The sequence below is a fragment of the Ovis aries genome, chromosome X, assembly GCF_016772045.2.
Source record: "Ovis aries strain OAR_USU_Benz2616 breed Rambouillet chromosome X, ARS-UI_Ramb_v3.0, whole genome shotgun sequence".
NCBI lineage: Eukaryota > Metazoa > Chordata > Mammalia > Artiodactyla > Bovidae > Ovis > Ovis aries.
The window spans coordinates 57,470,777-57,492,566 of record NC_056080.1 but is presented as its reverse complement, the minus strand read 5'-3'; the positions used below and the strand labels follow the sequence as shown (position 1 = coordinate 57,492,566).

Below are 21,790 nucleotides of genomic sequence, written 5' to 3'. Positions count from 1 at the left end.
CCCAAGGGGAAACTGATCCTGCCTTTCTTCCCCGTTCTTAGTGGTACCTCCCTTGAAGATCTGGGCACATCTCCCCTTCCCCTGGGATGCGGTTTGGAACTTCTGCTTCTGTAAACTTTGCACAGACCCATAGAACCCAGTTCCAAAGGCCAGTTTCTCCTGAAACCTGGCCTTCAGAAAGTTTCTACGCATGAGCGACGCCCCCCGCCGTCGCCTTCTGTGGAACAGCCCGCTGTACGGAAAGGACGCTAAGATGACGGCCCTTATAGTGGAACACCTCGGCGCAGCCATGTTCCTCGCCCGTCGCCGCTGCTCATGGTTCAAGTCTCTGCAGATCTCTAACTGCACATTGTTCAGAGTGGGTGGACCACAGTCTCAGAGCTCTTGTGTGATTGTGTGCGAAATCAACAGCCCCAGAAGGGGCAGTGTCAGACGTGAGGGCAGGAAACGGAAGTGACCTTCACACTGTTTTAAGTCTTGTTGGCGCGCGGCGCTAAAGTGAGTACACGAGGGTTTGTGGCGTGACAGTGATTTTGAGGTGATGGCTTTGTTGGCTCTGGGGAGTTGCAGACTGTCAGTTTGTGCGGTCAGTTGGTGGGGAATTAAAGAGTCTGTTGAATGAGAATCTAGCGGGTCAGGGATGGAGGCTTCTTAAGTAGTCAGTTTTTAGATTCCTTGCTGCATCTTGCTGTCAAGTCCTAATAGTGTATGTGTGTTTAGATGGTTTCCTTAGTCTCCCCAGAGATTTGCTAGTTTTATTAGCGTTTCCCAAGAACCACCTTTTGGTAGTGTTGATCCTCCCTGATGTACCTGTTTTCAGTTTCCGTAATTCCTTCTAGTTGTACTATTTTCTCTTTTATCTAACTTCTTAAATTGGTTGTTAATTTATTAATGTTCAACCTTTCTTTGTTACAAAACATTTAAGAGCATGAATTTCCCTTTTAAGAATCTCTTTAGCTGCATTCTGCAAAGTGTTCTAGACACCATCTTATTATTATTGGGCTTTGTGTTTAATTTTTCTTTTTCATTTTTATTCTTTGCTGTAATGCTTTTGGGAGGGTTAACGTGATTAAATTTTTTCTTCCATTTTAATTAAATCTTTTTGTTTGTGTGACTATATCAATTTTTTAATTAAAAATTTTTAGATATAGCTCTTGTTTATTTTACATACTTTTATATTTTTCTTGTTATTATTACTAATGGTTTTTTCTGTTTTCTTGTGATTGTTATTAAACAGAAAAAAACTATCTGCTCTTATAACTTCATCTTGTATCCAGTCCTGTATCAAATTACCCTATGAATTCTGGTAGAGTCTGGTAGGTTTTCTATGTATAAATCATATCACTGACAAAGAAAGCTATATTTTCATTTCTTTGCAATATTTATTCTGATTATTTCATCTTTTGTGTGTGCTAGAGTCAGGAAAATTTTGAATTGTATTGGCCATCCCTATCTTTTTACTAATTTTAATGGCAGTTGCTTCATCATTTTACTTTTCAGCATAGTATTTCAGAGCTATTTTTTTTGTAAATGATTTTTGTGATATTTAAGTGATTTACTTCTTCCCTAATTTTGAGTTTTAATTAGTAATGACTGTTGACTTGTGTCAAATGCCTTTTTCTTAGTGTAAGTTAAAAGCAGTGTGTTTCTCTCCCTCTAATGGGTTGATTTAATAAATATTATTAATGTTGAACCATCTTCTAGAAAGAACAGACTGAGAACTTCCTTGTAGAATATTTTTTAAATTTATTTTTATTTATTTGGCTGCTTCAGGTCTTAGTTGTGGCACCTAGGATCTTTGCTGTGTCACATGGGCATGGGTGCCAGCTCAGTACTTGCAGCGTGTGGGCTTAGTTGTTCCAGGGTATGTTGGATCTTAGTTCCCTGACCAGGGATCAAACCTGTGTCTTCTGCATTGGCAGGCAGATTCTTAAACACTGGACCACCAGGGAAGTCCCCTTGTAAAAGAATTTAAGAGAGATTTTTCACCCAGAATGGCGAAGTAATTAAAGTGGGCAAAAGAGATCTCTTTCATTTAGATTACCAAGTTTCCAGGTTTTCTGCTTCCACAGTCACCCACCAGGACCCCATGTACAAGTCCTTCCCCTGCCTATCCCATGGGACTTCAGCACCGTTCACTTGCCTCAGGTCTACCTTCTCCCCAAACCCAGATCTGCCTTGAACCTGGAATTGAGGGACAGGCTTGTCGGGTAAAATGTGAAGCACCCCTTTGAGCTCATTAGTTTGACTCCAAGTATCATGATTATTTCCATAATCTGTCCTGAATAATGCTCAGAGAGAGAATTGCTGAACTTTGTGGGGTGAATGTGGAATGACACTGATGACATGGATACTGTCCTTTTAGGATTTGTTGGTATCTCTGTGGAGCTGTTGAGCTTTCCCCTTAATGGAGGCTGCAGGATCTTCCATTTATTTTGACTGCAGCCCATATATACACACCTCTCCAGCTTTGGAAGGTGGACTGGTATCCGGAGTCAACATGCCAGCTAATGGGAAATCACCCCAGAGGTTTCCTGCCCTGGTTCCAGGAAAACCTGGTGGATCATTTGAGGTAAGTAAGAGGCACCTACTTTTCCCATTTTTCCCTTTTTTAATTTTTTTAGACAAATTTTTTTTTACTTTAGACAGATTTTAATTTTGAGATAATTGTAGAAAAGGCAGAGGAACCAGAGATCAAATTGCCAACATCTGCTGGATCACTGAAAAAGCAAGAGAGTTCCAGAAAAACATCTGCTTCTGCTTTATTGACTACGCCAAAGCCTTTGACTGTGTGGATCACAGCAAACTGTGGAAAATTCTTAAAGAGATGGGACTACCAGATCACCTGACTCGCCTCCTGAAAAATCTGTATGCAGGTCAAGAAGCAACAGTTAGAACTGGACATGGAACAATGGACTGGTTCCAAATCAGGAAAGGAGTACGTCAAGGCTATATATTGTCACCTTGCTTATTTAACATGTATGCAGAGTATATCATGAGAAATGCTGGACTGGATGAAGCACAAATTGGAATCAAGATTGCCTGGAGAAATATCAATAACCTCAGATATGCAGATGACACCACACTTATGGCAGAAAGCGAAGAAGAACTAAAGAGCCTCTTGATGAAAGTGAGGAGAGTGAAAAAGTTGGCTTAAAATTCAACATTCAGAAAACTAAGTTCATGGCATCTGGTCCCATCACTTTGTGGCAAATAGATGGGGAAACAATGGAAACAGTGACAGACTTCACTTTTTTGGGTCCAAAATCACTGCAGATGGTGACTGCAGCCATGAAATTAAAAGATGCTTGCTCCTTGGAAGAGAAATTGTGACCAACCTAGACAGCATATTAAAAAGCAGAGACATTGCTTTATGAACAAAGGTCCGTGTAATCAAAGCTATGGTTTTTCCAGTAGTCATGTATGGATGTGAGCGTTGGACCATAAAGTAAGCTGAGCACCAAAGAACTGATGCTTTTGAACTGTGGTGTTGGAGAAGACTCTTGAGCATCCCTTGGACTGCAAGGAGATTAAGCCAGTCAATTCTAAAGGAAATCAGTCCTGAATAGTCATTGGATTGACTGATGCTGAAGCTGAAACTCCAGTACTTTGGCCACCTGATGCGGAGAGCTGACTCATGTGAAAAGACCCTGATACTGGGAAAGATTGAAGGTGGGAAGGAGAAGGGAACAACAGAGGATGAGATGGTTGGATGGCATCACTGACTCAATGGACATGAGTTTGAGTAAGCTCCAGGAGTTGGTGATGGTCAGAGAAGCTTGGTGTGCTGCAGTCCGTGGGGTCGCAAAGAGCCGGACAGGACTGAGCGACTGAACTGAACTGAACTGAACTGTAGATTCAATTTACCCAGTTCCCCCCATCATAACATCTTGTAAAATCTTGGTACAATATCACAACTAGGATATTGACATAGAACATTTCCATCATGTTGCCCTTTAATAGCCATGCGCACTTCCCTTCTCCTGCTTTCCCTCCTTAACCCCTGGCAACCCATAATCTGTGCTCCAGTTCTATAGTTTTGTTATTTCAAGTGTTATATAAATAGAATCATACAGTATGTAACCTTTTAGGACTGGCTGTTTTTTATTCAGCATAGTTCTCTGGAGATCCATCCAGATTGTTGCATATATGAATAGCTTGTTCCTTTTTATTGCTGAATAACATTCAATGGTATGGATTTATCGCAGTTTGCTTAACCAGTCAATAGTTGAAGGATATCTTGGTTGTTTCCAGTTTTTGGCTGTTACAAATAAGGATGCTATGATTGTGTAAGGTTTTTGTATCGAATGAATGAACATGAGTGCCATTGCCTGATTATATGCTAAGAGCGTTAAAACAATTAAGTGACCTAATTTTTAGTACAGTTTTAGATTTACAGAATAATTGAGATGATAGCATTAGTGTGGTACATTTGTTAAATAAACCAATATTGATATGTTATTATTCAACAGTTTACAGTATGGGTCACTCTTTGTGTTGCATATTCTATGGGTTTTGACAAATACACAATGACATGTTTCCATCATTACAGTTCATACAGGACAGTTTCATCTGTGTTTAGCTGTTCATCTTTCCTCTCCCTCTGCCTGAAACTCTGGTAATTACTGACTTTTTTTTTTACTGTCTCTATAGTTTTGCCATTTCTAAAATGTCATGTATTTGGAGGAGAAGGCAATGGCAACCCACTCCAGTACTCTTGCCTGGAGAATCCCATGGGCGGAGGAGCCTGGTAGGCTGCAGTCCACGGGGTCGCTAAGAGTTGGACACGACTGAGTGACTTCACTTTCACTTTTCACTTTCATGCGTTGGAGAAGGAAATGGCAACCCACTCCAGTGTTCTTGCCTGGAAAATCCCAGGGACTGGGGAGCCTGGTGGGCTACTGTCTATGGGGTTGCACAGAGTCGGATGCGACTGAAGTGACTTAGCAGCAGCATGTATTTGGAATCGTATTGTCTGTGGCCTTTTCAGATTGACTTCTTTCACTTAGCAATTTGCATTTAAGGTTCCTCTTTTTCTTATCACTGAATAATATTCCATTGGAGGGATGTACCACAATTTGCTTACCCATTCACCTATTGAAGGACATCTTGGTTGTTCCCAGTTTTGGATGATTATGAATAAAGCTGCTACAAACATGTATGTACAGAAGTTTTCAGTTCATTTGGAGAAATAACTCGGAGTGCAATTGTAGGTCATATGATAACACTTTGTAAGAAGCTGCTAAACTGTCTTCAGAGTTTTTCACTGTTTTCATTTTCACCAGTAACAAATGAACATTCTTGTTTCACATCTTTGCCAGCTTTTGGTATTATCAGTTTTTTGGATTTTAACCATTCTAATAAATGTGTAGTGGTAACTCATTGTTTTAATTTGAAATTCCCTAATGAAAAATGATGTTGAACATGGTTTTACATGCTTATTTCCCATCTGTATATCTTCTTTGGTCAAGTGTCTATTCACATCTTTTGCATATTTTTAATGGGATTGTATGTTTTCTTATTGTTGATTTTAAGAGTGTTTTGTATTGATATATTTTAAATACAAGTCCTTTATCAGATATGTGTTTTGCAAATATTTGCTCCTGTTCTGGGCATGTCTCTTTATTCTCTTAACAGTGCCTTTCAAAGAGCAGAATTTTTTTAATTTTAGTTAAGTCCAATTTGTCAGTTTTTCTTTCATGTAATGTACATTTGGTGTTATATTTTAAAACATTGCCAAACCCAAAGTCACTTAGACTTTCTCCTGTTATTTGCAGTTGCTTACATTCTTTTTGGCTGCACCATACAGTTTACAAGATCTCATTTCCCTGACCAGGGGTTGAACCTGGGCCACAGCAATAAAAGCCTGGAATCCTAACTACTAGGCCACCAGGGAACTCCTTATTTTGCAGAAGTTTTATTTTTTCGCATTTTGCATATAGGTCTAAGATCCATTTAGAGTTAATTTTTGTGAAAGTTGTAAGGACTTGGTCTGGATTTGTGTGTGTGTGTGTGTGTGTGTGTGTGTGTGTGTGGATATTGAAATGTTTCAATGACATTTATTGAAAAGGCTATCCTTTCTCCACTGAATTGCCTTTGTTTCTTTGTCAGAGATCAGTAGTCTGTTTTTGTGTGGGTCTATTTCCTTGCTCTCTATTTGTTCCATTGACAAATTTGTCCATTTTTTTTTTACCAATATCACACTTTTACTTATTTATTTTTAAACTGAGGTATAAGTGACTTACAATATTATATTAGTTTCAGGTATACAACATAATGATTTGATATTTGTATGTACTGTTAAATGATCACCATAAGTCTAGTTGACATCCATCACCATACAGCTTTCAAATATGCAATACAACAATATTATTGTCTGTAGTCACCATGCTGTACATTACATCCCCATGACTTATTTATTTTTAGCTGAAAATTTGTGCCTTTTGACTCCCTTCATGCATATTACCCCCTCCTCTCATCTCTGGCAACCACCAACCTGTTCTCTAAATCTATGAGCTTGGTTGTTTGGGGTTTTTTGTTTTAGATTCCACATATAAGTGAGATCATACACTATTTATCATTCTCTATCCTACTTATTTCAGTTAGCATAATGCCCTCAGGTCCTGTCCAAGTTGTTGCAAACAGCAGGATGCCCTTGCTCATGGCTGAATAATATTTCATTGTGTATGTGTATATATCTATATCTATCTCATGTTTTCTTTATCCATTCATCTTTTGGGTGGACACTTAGGTTGCTTCCATATCTTGCCTACTGTAAATAATGCTGCAGTGAACATGGGAGTACAGATATCTTTTCAAGTGAGTATTTTCATTTTTTTCAGATAAATACCCAGTAATGGAATTTCTGGATCATATGATTGTTCCATTTTTAATTTTTTGAAGTATCTCCATACTGTTTCACATGTGACTGCACCAATTTGCATTCTCACCAATGGTGCACAAGGGTTCTCTTTTCTCTGTGTCCTCACTAACGCTTGTCATTTGTTGTCCTTTTGATAATTTTTAGCATCCTAAGAGGTGTGAGGTGATAGCTCACTGTGGTTTTGATTTGCATTTCGTTGATGATCAGTGATGTTGAGCATTTTTTCATGTACCTATTGGCTGTCTGTATGACTTCTTTGGAAAAATGTCTATTCAGATCCTTTGTCCCTTTTTAAATTGGATTGTTTGTTTTTTGCTATTGAGTTCTATGAGTTCTGTATATATTTTGGATATTAACCCCTTATCAGATATGTGATTTGCAAATGTTTTTTTCCCATTCAGTAGGTTGCCTTTTCATTTTGTTGATAGTTTCCTTTGCTGTGCAGAAGAATTTTAGTTTGATGTAGTCCCACTTGTTTATTTTTGCTTTTATTACCTTTGCTTTTGGAGTCAGATCCAAAAAATCATTTCTAAGACTGATGTCAGGGAACTTACTGCCCATATATTCTAGGAGTTTTTATGGTTTCAGGTCTTACATTCAACTCTTTAATCCATTTCAAGTTAATTTTTTGTATGGTGTAAGATAGTGCTCTAAAGTTTCATTTTTTTGCATGTGGTTGTCCAGTTTTCCTAATACTATTTTTTGGAGATATTGTTCTTTTCCCATTACATATTCTTGGCTTCTTTGTCATAAATTACTTCACCATGTATGTATGGGTTTATTTCTGGGCTCTCTATTCCATTCTGTTGTTGTGTCTGTTTTTATACTAGTACCATATTTTTTTTATTCTCTAAATTTATTTAATTTTAATTTTTTAATTGAAGTGCAGTTGATTTACAATATTGTGTTAGTTTCAGGTGTACAGCACAGTGATTCAGTTATATATGTGTGCATGTGTATATGTGTGTGTATAAATATATATCATTTTTTTCAGATTCTTTTCCCTTATAGGTTATTTCAAAATACTGAGTATAGTTCCCTGTGCTATACAGTAGGTCCTTATTGGTTATCTGTTTTAATCCTAAACTCCTAATTTGTCCCTTCCCCTCTTTCCTCTTTGGTAATCATAAGTTTTTTTTCTATGTCTGTGAGTCTGTTTCTGTTTTGTAAATAAGGTCATTTGTATCTTTTTTTTTTTGGCCATGCCACAAGACTTGGAAGATCTCAGGTCCTCAACCAGGGATTGAACCCAGGCCATGGCAGTGAAAGTGCTGAGTCCTAACCACTAGACAACCAGGGAACTCCCTGTATTTTTTTTTTTTTTAGATTCCACATATAAGTGATATCATAGGATATTTGTCTTTGGCTTACTTCACTTAGTATGATAACTTCTAGGTCCATCCATATTGTTTCAAATGACATTATCTCATTCTTTTTCATGGCTGTGTAATATTCTGTTGTATATATACCACTTCTTATTTATCCATTCATCTGTCAGTGGATATTTAGTTTGCTTTCATGTCTTGGCTATTATAAGTAGTGCTTCAGTGAACATTGGGGTGCATGTATCTTTTTGAATTATAGTTTTCTCCCATACTGTTTTGATTATTGTAGCTTTGTAATATATAGTTGACCCTTGAACAACACAGGTTTGAACTGTGTGGGTCCACTTGTAAGTGGATTATTTTCAACAGTAAATACTACAGTACTACACAATCTACAATTAGTTGAATCTCTGGAAACAGAGAAACTGGGGTTAAGGGGGAACCAAGTTTACAGTGGGCTAAATGTAAATTCTACAGGGATTTTCAATTGCACAGTGCACTGATACTCCAATCCCTCATTGTTCAAGAGTTTGAAATTGGATAGTGTGATGCCTCCAGTGTTGTTCTTCTTTTTTAAGATTGCCAGTGTGTTTCAGTACTTATGTCTTGCTATTTTGGTTTGTTAGATTTATAATTAAGCATTTCATACTTCTGAGTAATTATCAATGGTTTCATAGTTTTTTGCCTTGGAGTCCACATTTGCATTGCTAACATATAAAAATACACTTGGTTTTTGTGTGGTTTTCTATGCTTCCTATGACGTTGTCATCTGAAAATAGGAAAAGTTTAATTTCTTCCTTTTTATTATGTATGCCTTTTAATTTCTTGCCTTGTTGCACTGGTTAGAACTTCCAGCACTATATTAAATAAGAGTCGTGAGAATGGACATTCTTGTCTTGTTCTTGGTCTTCAGTCTCTTACCATGAAGTATTGGGTTGGTCAAAAAGTTTATTATGGAAAAACCCAAACGAACTTTTTGGCCAACCCAATATAATGTTACCTGTAGTTTTGTTTTAGATGCTCTTTTTTCGAATTGAGGCGGTTTCTCTGTATTTCTATTTCTATTCCAGTTTTTGGAGGAATGAATGTTGTATTTCTTCAAGTGTTTTTTCTATATTGATTGATATAATCATGTGATTTTTAAAATCCTGTTAAGGGGTGGGGTGGGGAGGGAGATGGGAGGGAGGTTCAAGAGGGAGAGGACATATGTATACCTATGGCTGATTCATGTTGATATTTGGTAGAAACCAACACAGTTCTGTAAAGCAATTATCTTTCAATTAAAAAATAAGAACCTCAAACTTAATAATAATATATATTTATCTTTAATTTAAAAAATCCTGTTAAGATGGTGGATTGCATGGATTGGTTTTTGAATATTGAACCTGTCTTGCATCCCTGGAATAAACCCTAGTTGGTCACAATGTATAATTCCTTTAATATATTAATGAATTATGTTTGCTAATATTTTGTCAAGAATTTTTGCCTCTATATTCACAAGTGCTATTGTTATGTAGTTTTTTTTTGTATTATATTTATCTGATTTTGTAATCAGGGAATGTGTTGGTTTCATGTGGCTGCTGCAACAAATTACCACAAACTTAGTGGCTTAAAACAGTAGAAATTTATCCTCTCATAGTTTTTGAAGGCCAGAAATCCAAAATAAGCATCACTGGGCCCAAATCAAGGTGTTGCCAGGGCTTACTCCCTGCAGAGGCTCTGGGGGATCTGTTCCCTACCTCTTCCAGCTTTTGGGGGCTGCAACTATCCCTTGGCTTGTGGCTTCATCCCTTCATTTTCATGGTCAGCATCCTCAAATCTCTCTCTACTGTCTTCACATCACTGCTTTCTGTGTGCATCAGATCTTCTTTGGCCTCCCTCTCCTAAAGGATATTTGTTGCATTTAGAAGCCGTATGGATAATCCAAGATACTCTCCTTATCTGAAGATTCTTAATCACATCTGCAAAGACCTTTATATTTTTGCCATATAAGGTGATATTGATGTTTTCCAAGGATTAGGAGGTGGATATCTTTTGGGGGCCTCTTTTTACCTATCCAAGGAAAATACTAGCTTCATAGAATGAGTATGAAAGAGTTATTTCCTCTTTTGTTTCCTGCAAGAGATTATATAGTTTTGTTAATTTTTTGTTAGAAGTTTGGTAAAATTCTCCAGGGAAACCGTTTGGCCAGAGATACCTTTTTTGGGGGTTGAGTTTCATTTTTTATTTTTTAACATTTTTATTGGAGTATAATTGCTTTAAAATGTTGTGTTAGTTTCTGCTGTACAGCAAAGTGAATCAGTTATAAAATACATATCATAGACCTACTATTTTTAGATTCTTTGGTGAATTTTAAATTATGGATAAATTTTCCTTAATAGTTATAGGGCTACTCAAATTATCTGTTTCATATTGGATGACTTGTGTTTATTTGTGTTTTTTTTTATGAATTGCTTCATTTCATCTAAGTTATAAGTGCAGAATTATTCATTGTTGTTGTTTAGTCACTAAGTCGTGTCTGACTGTTGCAACCCCATGGACCATAGCCTGCCAGGCTCCGCTGTCCATGAGGTTTCCCAGGCAAAAATACTGGAGTGGGTTGCCATTGCCTTCTCCAGGGGACCTTGCCAGATCAGAGGTCAAACCATGTCTCCTGCATTGCAGGAGAAAGACTGAGCACAAATTATCCTCTGACTGGATAATTAACTCATCTGACCCAGAGTCAAATTACTCAGTGGTATACCAGTTACTTTGTATGGGCTTAAGCATTATTGACCAAAATACTTCTAAACAAAATATGATATCTGAGAGCACAGGGATACTTGGTACATAAAATGCTACATGGGAAAGCTGATGGAAGGTAGTTGTGTCAGACCTTTAGATTCTTTTTTTTTTTAATTGAAGTATAGGACTTCCTTGGTGGTGCAGAGGATAAGAATTTGCCTGTAAGTGCAGAAGACATAGGTTTGATCCCTGGTCTGGGAAGATTCCACATGTTGTGGAGCAACTAAGTCCATGTTTCAAAACTACTGAGCTCGTTCCCTAGAGCCCACAAGGTGCAACTACAGAGCCTGTGTGCTGCGACTACTGAAGTCATCGTGCCTAGGGCCTGTGCTCTGCAGCAAGAGAAGCCACCGCAGTGAGAAGCCCGCACACCACAACTAAGAGTAGTCCCTGCTCACCGCAATGAGAGAAGGCCCACACAAAGCACAGTCAAAACTAAATAAAATTGTAAAATCTATTGTTATAAATAGATAAGTTAAAATTGAAGTTGATTTACAATATTGTGTTAGTTCCTGATGTGTAGCAAAGTGATTCAGTTTCACGTATATATATATATACACTTTTTCATTACAAGATTGCATTATTATAAGATATTGAATATAGTTTCCTTTGCTATACAGTAAGACCTTGTTTATCTATTTTACATATAAGACCTTTAGATTCTTTAGGCTTCTAACAGTTGGTTGCTATATGCAAGGGCTTCACAGCCTGTTCCTTATTTTATCTCTTGACTTTTCTGATTTAGCCTGTTTTAACCCACATACACTAAACAGTATTAAAGACACTTTAAAATAAAGATTAGTTGGAAAACATAAAGTAATCCTACATCCAGTAGAATTTCAGATGAATTAAATTGTAAGAGAAATGCAGTACTTATTGCACATATTGTACCAGTCTCGCACCGTCATGAGGAGTCCATGCACATGGAATTTGCATTCCAAGTATTTTCATCTTGACCGTCATTGAGTCCTTAATCTATCTCCCTTCCTTTTTGAAGTCTTCTGCCTGCTTTTCTGACACTCCTTTCTGGCTGGTTCTGTTTTTCTCTGAGTTGCTAGATGGTACACAGTTTGAGGGTTCTGATGATGTTATCAAAGAAGTCTGAGCAGGAAGAGCATTACTGAATAAGAAATTGCTAATCAGTGTCGAGATGACAAAGTATGGATAAAGTACTGTCTCTAGCAGTGTGCAAATGTCTCCAGTGAGAGAGTGCATCGTAAATGTAGTTGACCTTTTTGACTGTGCAGCAAACAGCCATGCTTTTTCTCCAGGAGCATCCAGAGGGAACTGACTTATAAAGAAAGAAAGGAAGAACCATCAAGAAGACAGAATTGAGTTACTGCAGCAGTGTTTCTTTTTCTAGCATAAGTTTTCCCTTTTGAATTCCACTTTTGCCTGTTGTCAGCAAACATTCTGTTCAGGATGCCCAAAGACATCAAGAGAGCTACTGCTTTTTTGTGATTTAGACATAACTTACTTTTTTTTCAGGCCCTTATACAAATATGGCCTTCTTTGGGGTCATTTGATAGAGAGGAACTAGCAATGTTTGCAGATGTGGAACATGCATCCTGCGTAATCCAAGTGACCTGCTCAGGTGCTGCATTTCTTAGTAGCAGGGGTTGGCAATAGCAGTTCATTTTTTGTTGCCTGTGGAATGTCATGTGTGTCATGTTGTTTAGTCACTAAGTCGTGTCTGACTGTTGCAACCCCATGGACCATAGCCTGCCAGGCTCCTCTGTCCATGAGGTTTCCTGGGCAAAAATACCGGAGTGGGTTGCCATTGCCTTCTCCAGGGGACCTTGCCAGATCAGAGGACTACTACCCAGAATAGTCCTAAGAATTTCACCATTCAAGTGGGCCCTTAGATTTTTGTTGGATTTATCAACTAACCTCTGCTGATTCTGTGTGTCCCTATTGCATTTAAGTCAATCTTAGCAGTTTCTGATCTTCAGGTTCTAATATCATCATGTTATCATTGGTGTAGTATATTATTAAATATACTTGGGACCTGCATCAAGTCCAGACCCCTTCTAATTAAATTATTTTTTATATAAATTTGTTTAATTGGAGGCTAATTACTTTACAATATTGTATTGGTTTTTGCCATACATCAAAATGAATCTGCCACGGGTGTACACGTGTTCCCCATCCTGAACCCCCCTCCCACCTCCCTCCCCATCCCATCCCTCTGGGTCATCCCAGTTCACCAGCCCCAAGCATCCTGTATCATGCATCGAACCTGGACTGGTGATTTGTTTCACATATGATATTATACATGTTTCAATACCATTCTCCCAAATCATCCCACCCTCTCCCTCTCCCACAGAGTCCAAAAGTCTGTTCTATACATCTGTGTCTCTTTTGCTGTCTCGCATAGAGGGTTATCATTACCATCTTTCTAAATTCCATATATATGCGTTAGTATACTGTATTGGTGTTTTTCTTTCTGGCTTACTTCACTCTGTATAATAGGCTCCAGTTTCATCCACCTCATTAGAACTGATTCAAATGCATTCTTTTTAATGGCTGAATAATACTCCACTGTGTATATGTACCACTGCTTTCTTATCCATTCAACTGCTGATGAACATCTAGGTTGCTTCCATGTCCTGGCTATTGTAAACAATGCTGTGATGAACATTGGGGTACACGTGTCTCTTTCAATTCTGGTTTCCTCGCTGTGTATGCCCAGCAGTGGGACTGCTGGGTCATAAGGCAGTTCTATTTCCAGTTTTTTAAGGAATCTCCACACTGTTCTCCATAGTGGCTGTACTAGTTTTCATTCCCACCAACAGTGTAAGAGGGTTCCCTTTTCTCCACACCCTGTCCAGCATTTATTGCTAGTAGACTTTTTGATAGCAGCCATTCTGACTGGCGTGAGATGGTACCTCATGGTGGTTTTGATTTGCATTTCTTTGATAATGAGTGATGTTGAGCATCTTTTCATGTGTTTGTTAGCCATTTGTATGTCTTCTTTGGAGAAATGTCTGTTTAGTTCTTTGGCCCATTTTTTGATTGGGTCATATATTTTTCTAGAATTGAGCTGCAGGAGTTGTTTGTATATTTTTGAGATTAGTTCTTTGTCAGTTGCTTCATTTGCTATTATTTTCTCCCATTCTGAAGGCTGTCTTTTCATGTTGCTTATAGTTTCCTTTGTTATGCAGAAGCTTTTAATTTTAATTAGGTCCCATTTGTTAATTTTTGCTTTTATTTCCAATATTCTTGTAGGTGGGTCATAGAGGAGCCTGCTGTGATTTATGTTGGAGAGTGTTTTGCCTATGTTCTCCTCTAGGAGTTTTATAGTTTCTGGTCTTACATTTAGATCTTTTTTTTTTTTTTTTTACATTTAGATCTTTAATCCATTTTGAGTTTGTTTTTGTGTATGGTGTTAGAAAGTGTTCTAGTTTCATTCTTTTACAAGTGGTTGACCAGTTTTCCCAGCACCACTTGTTAAAGAGATTGTCTTTTCTCCATTGTATATTCCCTTCTAACTAAATTATGACAGTTGAATTATGAAGCTGGTGAATTCAAATAACATTTTGGCAGTACAGTAAATGTAAATTAGGACCTTTTCACATGAAAGCAAACTGCAATTGACTCTTTTTCCTATGTTGAGATAAAGGAAAAAAAAAACATTTGCAGGATCAGTCACTGAGAACTGCTTTCCTTTAGCTTTGGTATTTTTCTACTCTGAAACCAAATTAGGAACTACTGATGATACTGGTGATACTAATTAATTATTGATGGTCTGATGTTAGTCTCCGTGAGCCATCCACCTTTTTCATGTGCCACCCAGGAACACACACTAGCAACTACATTTGCTATTTTATTTATTCCAATTACTAAGGGATGACTGAGTCTTAAACTAAAATAAATGCAAATATAGAGATAAACACAGGTGAAAAGGGAGGGTTCTGAGCACACATGGTAAAATAAATAAAACAGAGCTTGTACGTACTTACTTCACTTTTAGTTTTTGATGGTATATATATATTTTAAAAACCTATTTAAGAATTTACCTGAATTCAAACCATGTAGTCAAAACTATGGTGTTTTCAGTAGTCATGTATGGATGTGAGAGTTGGACTATAAAGAAAGCTGAGCGCCAAAGAATAGATGCTTTCAAACTGTGGTGCTGGAGAAGACTCTTAAGAGTCCCTTGGACTGCAAGGAGATCCAACCAGTCCATCCTAAAGAAAATCAACCCTGAATATTCATTGGAAGGACTGATGCTGAAGCTGAAGCTCCAATACTTTGTCCACCCGATGCAAAGAGTCGACTCATTCAAAAAGACTGTGATGCTAGGAAAGATTGAGGGCAGGAGGAAAAGGGGATGACAGAAGATGAGATGATTGAATGGCATCATCAACTCAATGGACCTGAGTTTGAGCAAACTCCAGAAGATAGTGAAGAACAGTCCATGGTGTTGCAAAGAGTTGGACATGACTGAGTGACTGAACAACAACAAGATAGAAGTATTCCCCTGTCAGATATAATATCCATCTGAGGAATTCGTTTAGATGAAGGAGATGTACTTCACTTGAAATCTATTCAAATATTCCTATTTTCCTGCAAACTTTCACTTTAATTCCATCAACTGTTGCATCCCTGTAGCCTTCTAACCTAGCTGTGGCCCTTGTTAGAACTTGACCAACAGATTTTGAAATCACAGTGCATTATTCTTCCATGTCAAAGAGTCCCAGAAAAGTTTCTTCTCTGCCTTTTGACCATTTACCTACATATGTCCATACAGCCTTTGGGTGCCCATCTGGGTGTGGAGCCTGGCTAGAGACTAAGATAAACCATGAGTTCATACTGATAATAAATGATTGAATGAGGGAGACAGGAAAGCTCTTCTTTAAGGTCCAATGCCAAATAGTATGGAGAAAGAAATGGAAACCTACTCCAGTATTCTTGCCTGGAGAATCCCATGGACAGAGGACCCTGGTTCATGGGGTCGCAAAGAGTTAGACACGCCTGAGCAACTAAGCATGCATGCACTCCAAATAGTAATATGGAACAAATGATGGAGTTAGAAAAATAACTTTTTGCAACCACTGTAGTTAATAATAACTGAGCCAAGAAAGAATCACTGATGGATGCCAAAGCTATTGGATGAAAGTTTAATGAGGAACAAAGTGTCTACATAGTTTCAAGGTATATTCCTACAGGTTACTCACTTATTACGTAGGGAAATTGGTAACTATACAGTGGAGAAACCTGGTAAACACTATCTTAATAGAAACATAAAAATTTTAATTTGAAAAGTCCTCATAATCTCATCTTTTGGAGATAATCAGTCTTAACAATTCAGTACATATCCTTGCCCTTCATGGATCACAGCCTTGTGGTGAAAGGACTAGCATAACTCAATGAAGCTATGAGCCATGCCATGCAGGGCCACCCAAAATGTATGGGTTATTGTGAAGAGTTCTGACAAAACATAGTCCACTGGAGGAGGAAATAGCAAACCACTCCAGTATTCTTCCTGTGAGAACCCCATAAACAGTATGAAAAGGCAAAAAGATATGACACTGGAAGATGAGCTCCCCCTAGGTTGGAAGGTGTCCAGTATGCTACTGAGGAAGAACAGAGGGCAATTATAGGAATTCTGAAGTTTTCTCTGGATGTGACTATCTTCTTATTCCAGAGACATTTGTTCAGAAGCTTATCCATTCCTCACTGAATATTCTTGACACTTTTGTCGGACATCAATTGATCATATATGTGTGAATCTATTCCTAAATTCTATTTTGTCTCATGTATATCTTTACAAAAATACTACACTGTTTTGAAAACTATAGCATTATAAGTCTTGAAATGAGATAATGTAAGTCCTCTTTTTTCTTCTTTTTCAAAATAGTTTCATTTGGTTTTATTTCTTTATTAATTTTAGAATAAGCTTGTCAATTTTTAATTATTAAATTTCTTTATTGATTATAATTAGTGTTATGTCATATTTCTATTTTAAACTTAGCAAGATTGTTTTCTTTGTGTGCTAGTGTATGATCATGCTCCATGTACACCTGAGAAAAAGTATATTCTGTATGATCTGGATGTAGTGTTTTCTTTCTTTCTCTCTCCCTTTCTTTCCTTCCTTCCTTCTTTCCTTCCTCCCCACTCCCTCAAGTCCCACCTTATTGATTAGCTCTTTTGTAGCATTACCTATTTCTTTTTTGTTCATTTAATGTGGCCAATTCTATGAATAGTATGTTAAAAGTCTTCCACTAGAGAAAACTTCTATTTCTTCTTGTGTTCCTGTAGTTTTTAGCTTCTGTAGGCTTTTGCTGTGTTACTTTGTACATGCTGCTGCTGCTGCTAAGTCGCTTCAGTCGTGTCCAACTCTGTGCGACCCCGTAGACAGCAGCCCACCAGGCTCCACCATCCCTGGGATTCTCCAGGCAAGAACACTGGAGTGGGTTGCCATTTCCTTCTCTGTGTCATTCTCTGCTCCCCTCTAACTCAGGACAGAAGTCCAAGTCTTTTCAACAGTCTTCTCATCTCCCTCACTCCAGCATTACCTCTGTGACCTCATCCCTTCACTCACTCCACTTCAGGTACACTGGACTCATGGTTGTTTCTGGTATTTATTATCTTCTCTTACCTTGAGGTTTCAGTTCTCTCAAATGTGACCTGCACAGTGAGTCTTCTCTTGACCACTCTATTTTAAATTGGAACCTCCTGTCTTTCCTTTATTTCCCTCCATTGTACCTATCACCATCTAACATATGATAACTTTATTTATTTTGCTTCATTATCTGCCCACCTGCAGAAAAAAGTAAGTCCCATAAGTGGGGGGATGGGGAGAGGGATTTTTTTTTTTTAATTTTGCTTATTCACTGCTGGACCCTCAGCACCTAGAATAGGTACTTAACATTTGTTGAACCAAAGAATACCATCTCTGCCTTCAGATCTGGAAGGACTGTTATAGGGCAAAGAGAGTAGATAGCAAATAGGATCTGTGTGACTCCCAGGGACTAAGCTAGGCCTATTCCAACTCAACGTAAATAGCAAACTCACTTTCACTTTTCACTTTCATGCATTGGAGAAGGAAATGGCAACCCACTCCAGTGTTGTTGCCTGGAGAATCCCAGGGACGGTAGAGCCTGGTGGGCTGCCATCTATGGGGTTGCACAGAGTCGGACACGATTGAAGCGACTTAGCAGCAGCAGCAGCAGCAGGCATTAAAACTGCCCCAGGAATCTATGCCAGTGGAGGTGAGTAGGAACAAGACAGATGATATAGGAAGAATTTAAGCATCAAAAAAGGAAAGGGTAAGGAAAGGACCACAGTCTGAGATTCTGTGTTCTACAACTCATTTAAGGATGAAGAACCTGAGGCTCTGAGATAAGAAGTTTCCATCCATTGCAGGTAGAACAGGGACTAAAATCTTGGTGTCCTAAATTGTAGGACAGTGAAATAATTTTTTCCTTCAATAAAGCAGTATTTTGTGGCAGGGTAACTTCTGGAAATATTCAAGTTTATGTATTTGCTCTTCCTCTATATCCCCACACCCCATACCCCCGGCTACATGGAGGTAACCAGGCCCTTAAAAGACCTTTTGCAAGATGGATTTCACAGTGTAGAAAGCCAAAGCAGACTGACATCACTGAATTTATCATTCTTTTATAAAAGTATGAAAACACCATTGATATATAATCATAAAGGACAAGGAAAAGTCCTGAAAGAAAAAAAAAATGAAGAGGGATCCCTCCTACTCCCAGCCCCACGTGGGAATGGAGAGCTCCTAAGTCTGGGGCAGTAGAGAAGCACAAAAACTGCTTAGGGCAGTGCCTCAAAGATGGGGAGGAGATGGTTTTAAGGTACCCAGAGGGAGGCAGGACCTAGGACCTCGGGGCTCTCAGCTTCACTTCCATCACTGCAGGCATGGAAAATGAGGATATCAGTGATGACTGAATAGATTAGAGATTATTTGCCCTTGCTTAATTTCTGGGTAATACAAGTACCCCTTGGATTCCAGTGCCAACCTTAAGTGGGTCCCCAGTCATGAAAAACATGGAATTTTCTGCTTTTCTGCTAGAATGGGAGCTTTGGAGTCAGAATTCAGTTACTTTAAATAAACAAGGACTATTTTCTTGCCCGCCCACATCTGAGTTTGTGGATGGACACGGATGTCCATTCCATTTTCTGCCTCTTGAAGGACATAAATATTAATTTTAATTACAGCATTTGTGGACAGACAGAGCATGCACTTCCTGTTGGCACTGGGTTCTACATAGGAGCCCATTGGAAATCTCATGAGGTTCTCCATGGGCTGAGAGAAAATATGTTCAGGCATCCAGAGGGAGGAAATGGAAAAGCAGGAGAGAAACTGAAGGAACAGAGGAGAGTAGCCTTCAAGAGCCCATCAGACTGCAATTATTCTTCCAGAAAATGAGACTGTTTCTCACTGTGACTGTTAAGTGATTTGCAATAACTTCATGAGGAAATGCTCCAATTGATGGTGAAGGTCTGAGTGGCCAGATGCCAGTTCTCCAAGCTCACATCTATTGATTCACTCTGCTAGTCAACTTTTTCCCCCCAGGCTGCTTATTAGCAGGTTTAAATGGGAGAAAGGATAGGCTCACCTGGCTGGGAACAATTCCCAGAGATCCAAGGCTAGAGGTGGGAATGGGGGAAAGTAGTTGCTCCCTGGGCTCACAAGGGCCTCTGACCTGGGCTTGGAGCTGGGATGCTTGGCTGGGCTCAGTGGGATAAAGAGGCAGCCAGAGGTCCAATTTAGTTTTAGGATGCTCTGACTTTGGGCCTGCTACCGAGATTCAACCCCTAGTACCCCAACGTACATCGAAGCAGCAGCTTCACTACAAGTGCAACAGAAAAAGCAGGAGATTTGAAGTCTAATGACCTGGTTGTGTGAATTTTGGCAAGGGTCTTAACCTTTCTGAGGCTCTGTTTTCTTATCTGAAAATGCAGATACAATAATGTCAACCTAATGTAGTTAAGATAAACATTACACAAGATAATGCAGTTAAAGTGTCTAGTGCCTGGCACATATCAATTATATTGTTTATTTTGTGCTTGGAAAATTATTAGTAATATTCTCTTACACCACATCTTTCACCCCAGCCTGCCCATCCTCTTACCCATCCTGACTTGCAGTCAATATTCTAGATCACCATGAGCAAGTCATTTCGCTTCTCACTGCCTCCATGTCCTTATCTGTAAAGTTGGGATAAAGTCATCCATTCTGCCCAACTGCTTCAAAAAATAATGGAGATAGAAGGAATTTGCAGACTAGAAAGTGCTACTTCAGGCCACTTGTTCCTATTGGCTAGGTCTGGCCCACAAAAATCATACAGGCCAAAGTCTAGGAATTATCCAGAGAGAAGAGAAACACAGTCACTGGGGCCCAGAATCCAGTCAGGGTAGAGGCAGTACAGAGCTAGCAGCTTGTCGACAGCATCCTCCAAAAGACTTGCACAAATGTCTCTTGTCTATCAGATTTCCATCTGCTCTAAACAGAAATGAGAAACAAAGAAGGGCCATTCACTACGCACAACCCGAGTGCCCAAGCAGGCCAGAGAATAGCACTAGAGCTGACCAAGGAAGTTTTCTTGATGATCTAAGAAAGGTCTTTAGAGGTTCCCTCCACCAATGGCTCGCTCCAGTATTGCTAAGGACTCCCCAGGGGGTCACAGCGAAGGTAGCCATTAGTCACAGTAGAACAGGAAGAGGTCTAATACATCAGTCATGCTAGGAACCACAACAGAACTTCCCCCAAGTCCAACTGAATTAGAATAGGGTGGGGCGTGCTGGACTTAGGTAGTTGACAAAAATCCATAGGTCACTTGGGGGTAACCCAGTCTTCTGTCTTACATATGGAAACTAGTCTAGTCAAATCTATGCCCATGTGCTGTGTGTGTGTGCTTAGTCACTCAGTCATGTCCAACTCTTTGCTATACTTTGGACTGTAGCCTACCAGATTCCTCTGTCCATGGGGATTCTCCAGGCAAGAACACTGGAGCAGGTTACCATTTCCTCCCCCAGGAGATCTTTCCGACCCAGGGATCAAACTCTCATCTCCTGCATTGCAGGAAGATTCTTTACCTGCTGAGCCATCAGGGAAGCCTGACGTATGCCCATGCCACCCATATATTATTACTGGGGAAACTGAGACTCATAAGGAGAATGGATTTCCTCACTGATTAATGAGGGGCAAAAATTGCAGCAGAAATCTAAGCCTCCCTGACCCCCATGAATTTCCCATGGATGTAATAAGTCCTTTCTAGAAGGTATTGCCCCAAAAGTCCCCTGAGCAACTATGCTTCCTTTCATGAGAGCCCAGGACACCCCTGAGCAACTATGCTTCCTTTCATGAGAGCCCAGGACAGAGAATTCCATTTCTATACATCATTATCAACTTCCCTCCCAGAATGTTCCTTTTTCCCTCTTGCTAATTTGTGTCTATTTTGGCTTTGCTTGATTCATGAGGTCCTGGGGCCAGTAAGCATCTTAGTCTGAAAAGGGGCCCCAAGGAGCCTAGGAGCACTATCCACAGCACATTCAAGCAGCTATTCTAGTCCTCCTGGCTTGGACATGGCAACTGGGCAGAACTCAAGGAAGCCGACCAACGGATGCCAGACATCCTTGCTTACCAAGGATGTAAGAGTTTCGATTGGAGAAATCTGAGCCATTAACACAGTCACCTTCTCCTAGTTGATGGCACAGGTAATAGAAAGGGGGAGAGTGATTACTGCTTAGGCTAGAAAAGGCCTGGAAATCAGGATATGACCTAGGTGACTGAGTTATTGCTGTGGTACACCTCTGGTGCCAACAG

General features: G+C 39.2%; 1 protein-coding gene across 11 annotated transcripts in view; it reads left to right on the top strand.

Annotated features, from left to right (window-relative positions):
• The first annotated feature begins 219 nt into the window (after positions 1–219).
• The window catches only part of ZNF157 (zinc finger protein 157), a 35,487-nt gene continuing 13,916 nt past the window's right edge, over positions 220–21,790 (top strand). For 3 of the 11 annotated variants that reach the window (XM_042242524.2, XM_060408045.1, XM_060408036.1), the window contains exons 1-2: positions 220–498; positions 2,366–2,572. In XM_042242524.2, coding sequence (XP_042098458.1) covers positions 2,408–2,572 — 165 coding nt within the window. In that variant the 5' untranslated portion in view covers positions 220–498; positions 2,366–2,407. Of the gene's footprint in view, positions 587–1,237; positions 1,317–2,365; positions 2,573–21,790 lie in introns of all 11 variants that reach the window. The other 8 variants (XM_060408039.1, XM_060408037.1, XM_060408040.1 and 5 more) reach the window with 6 other exon arrangements.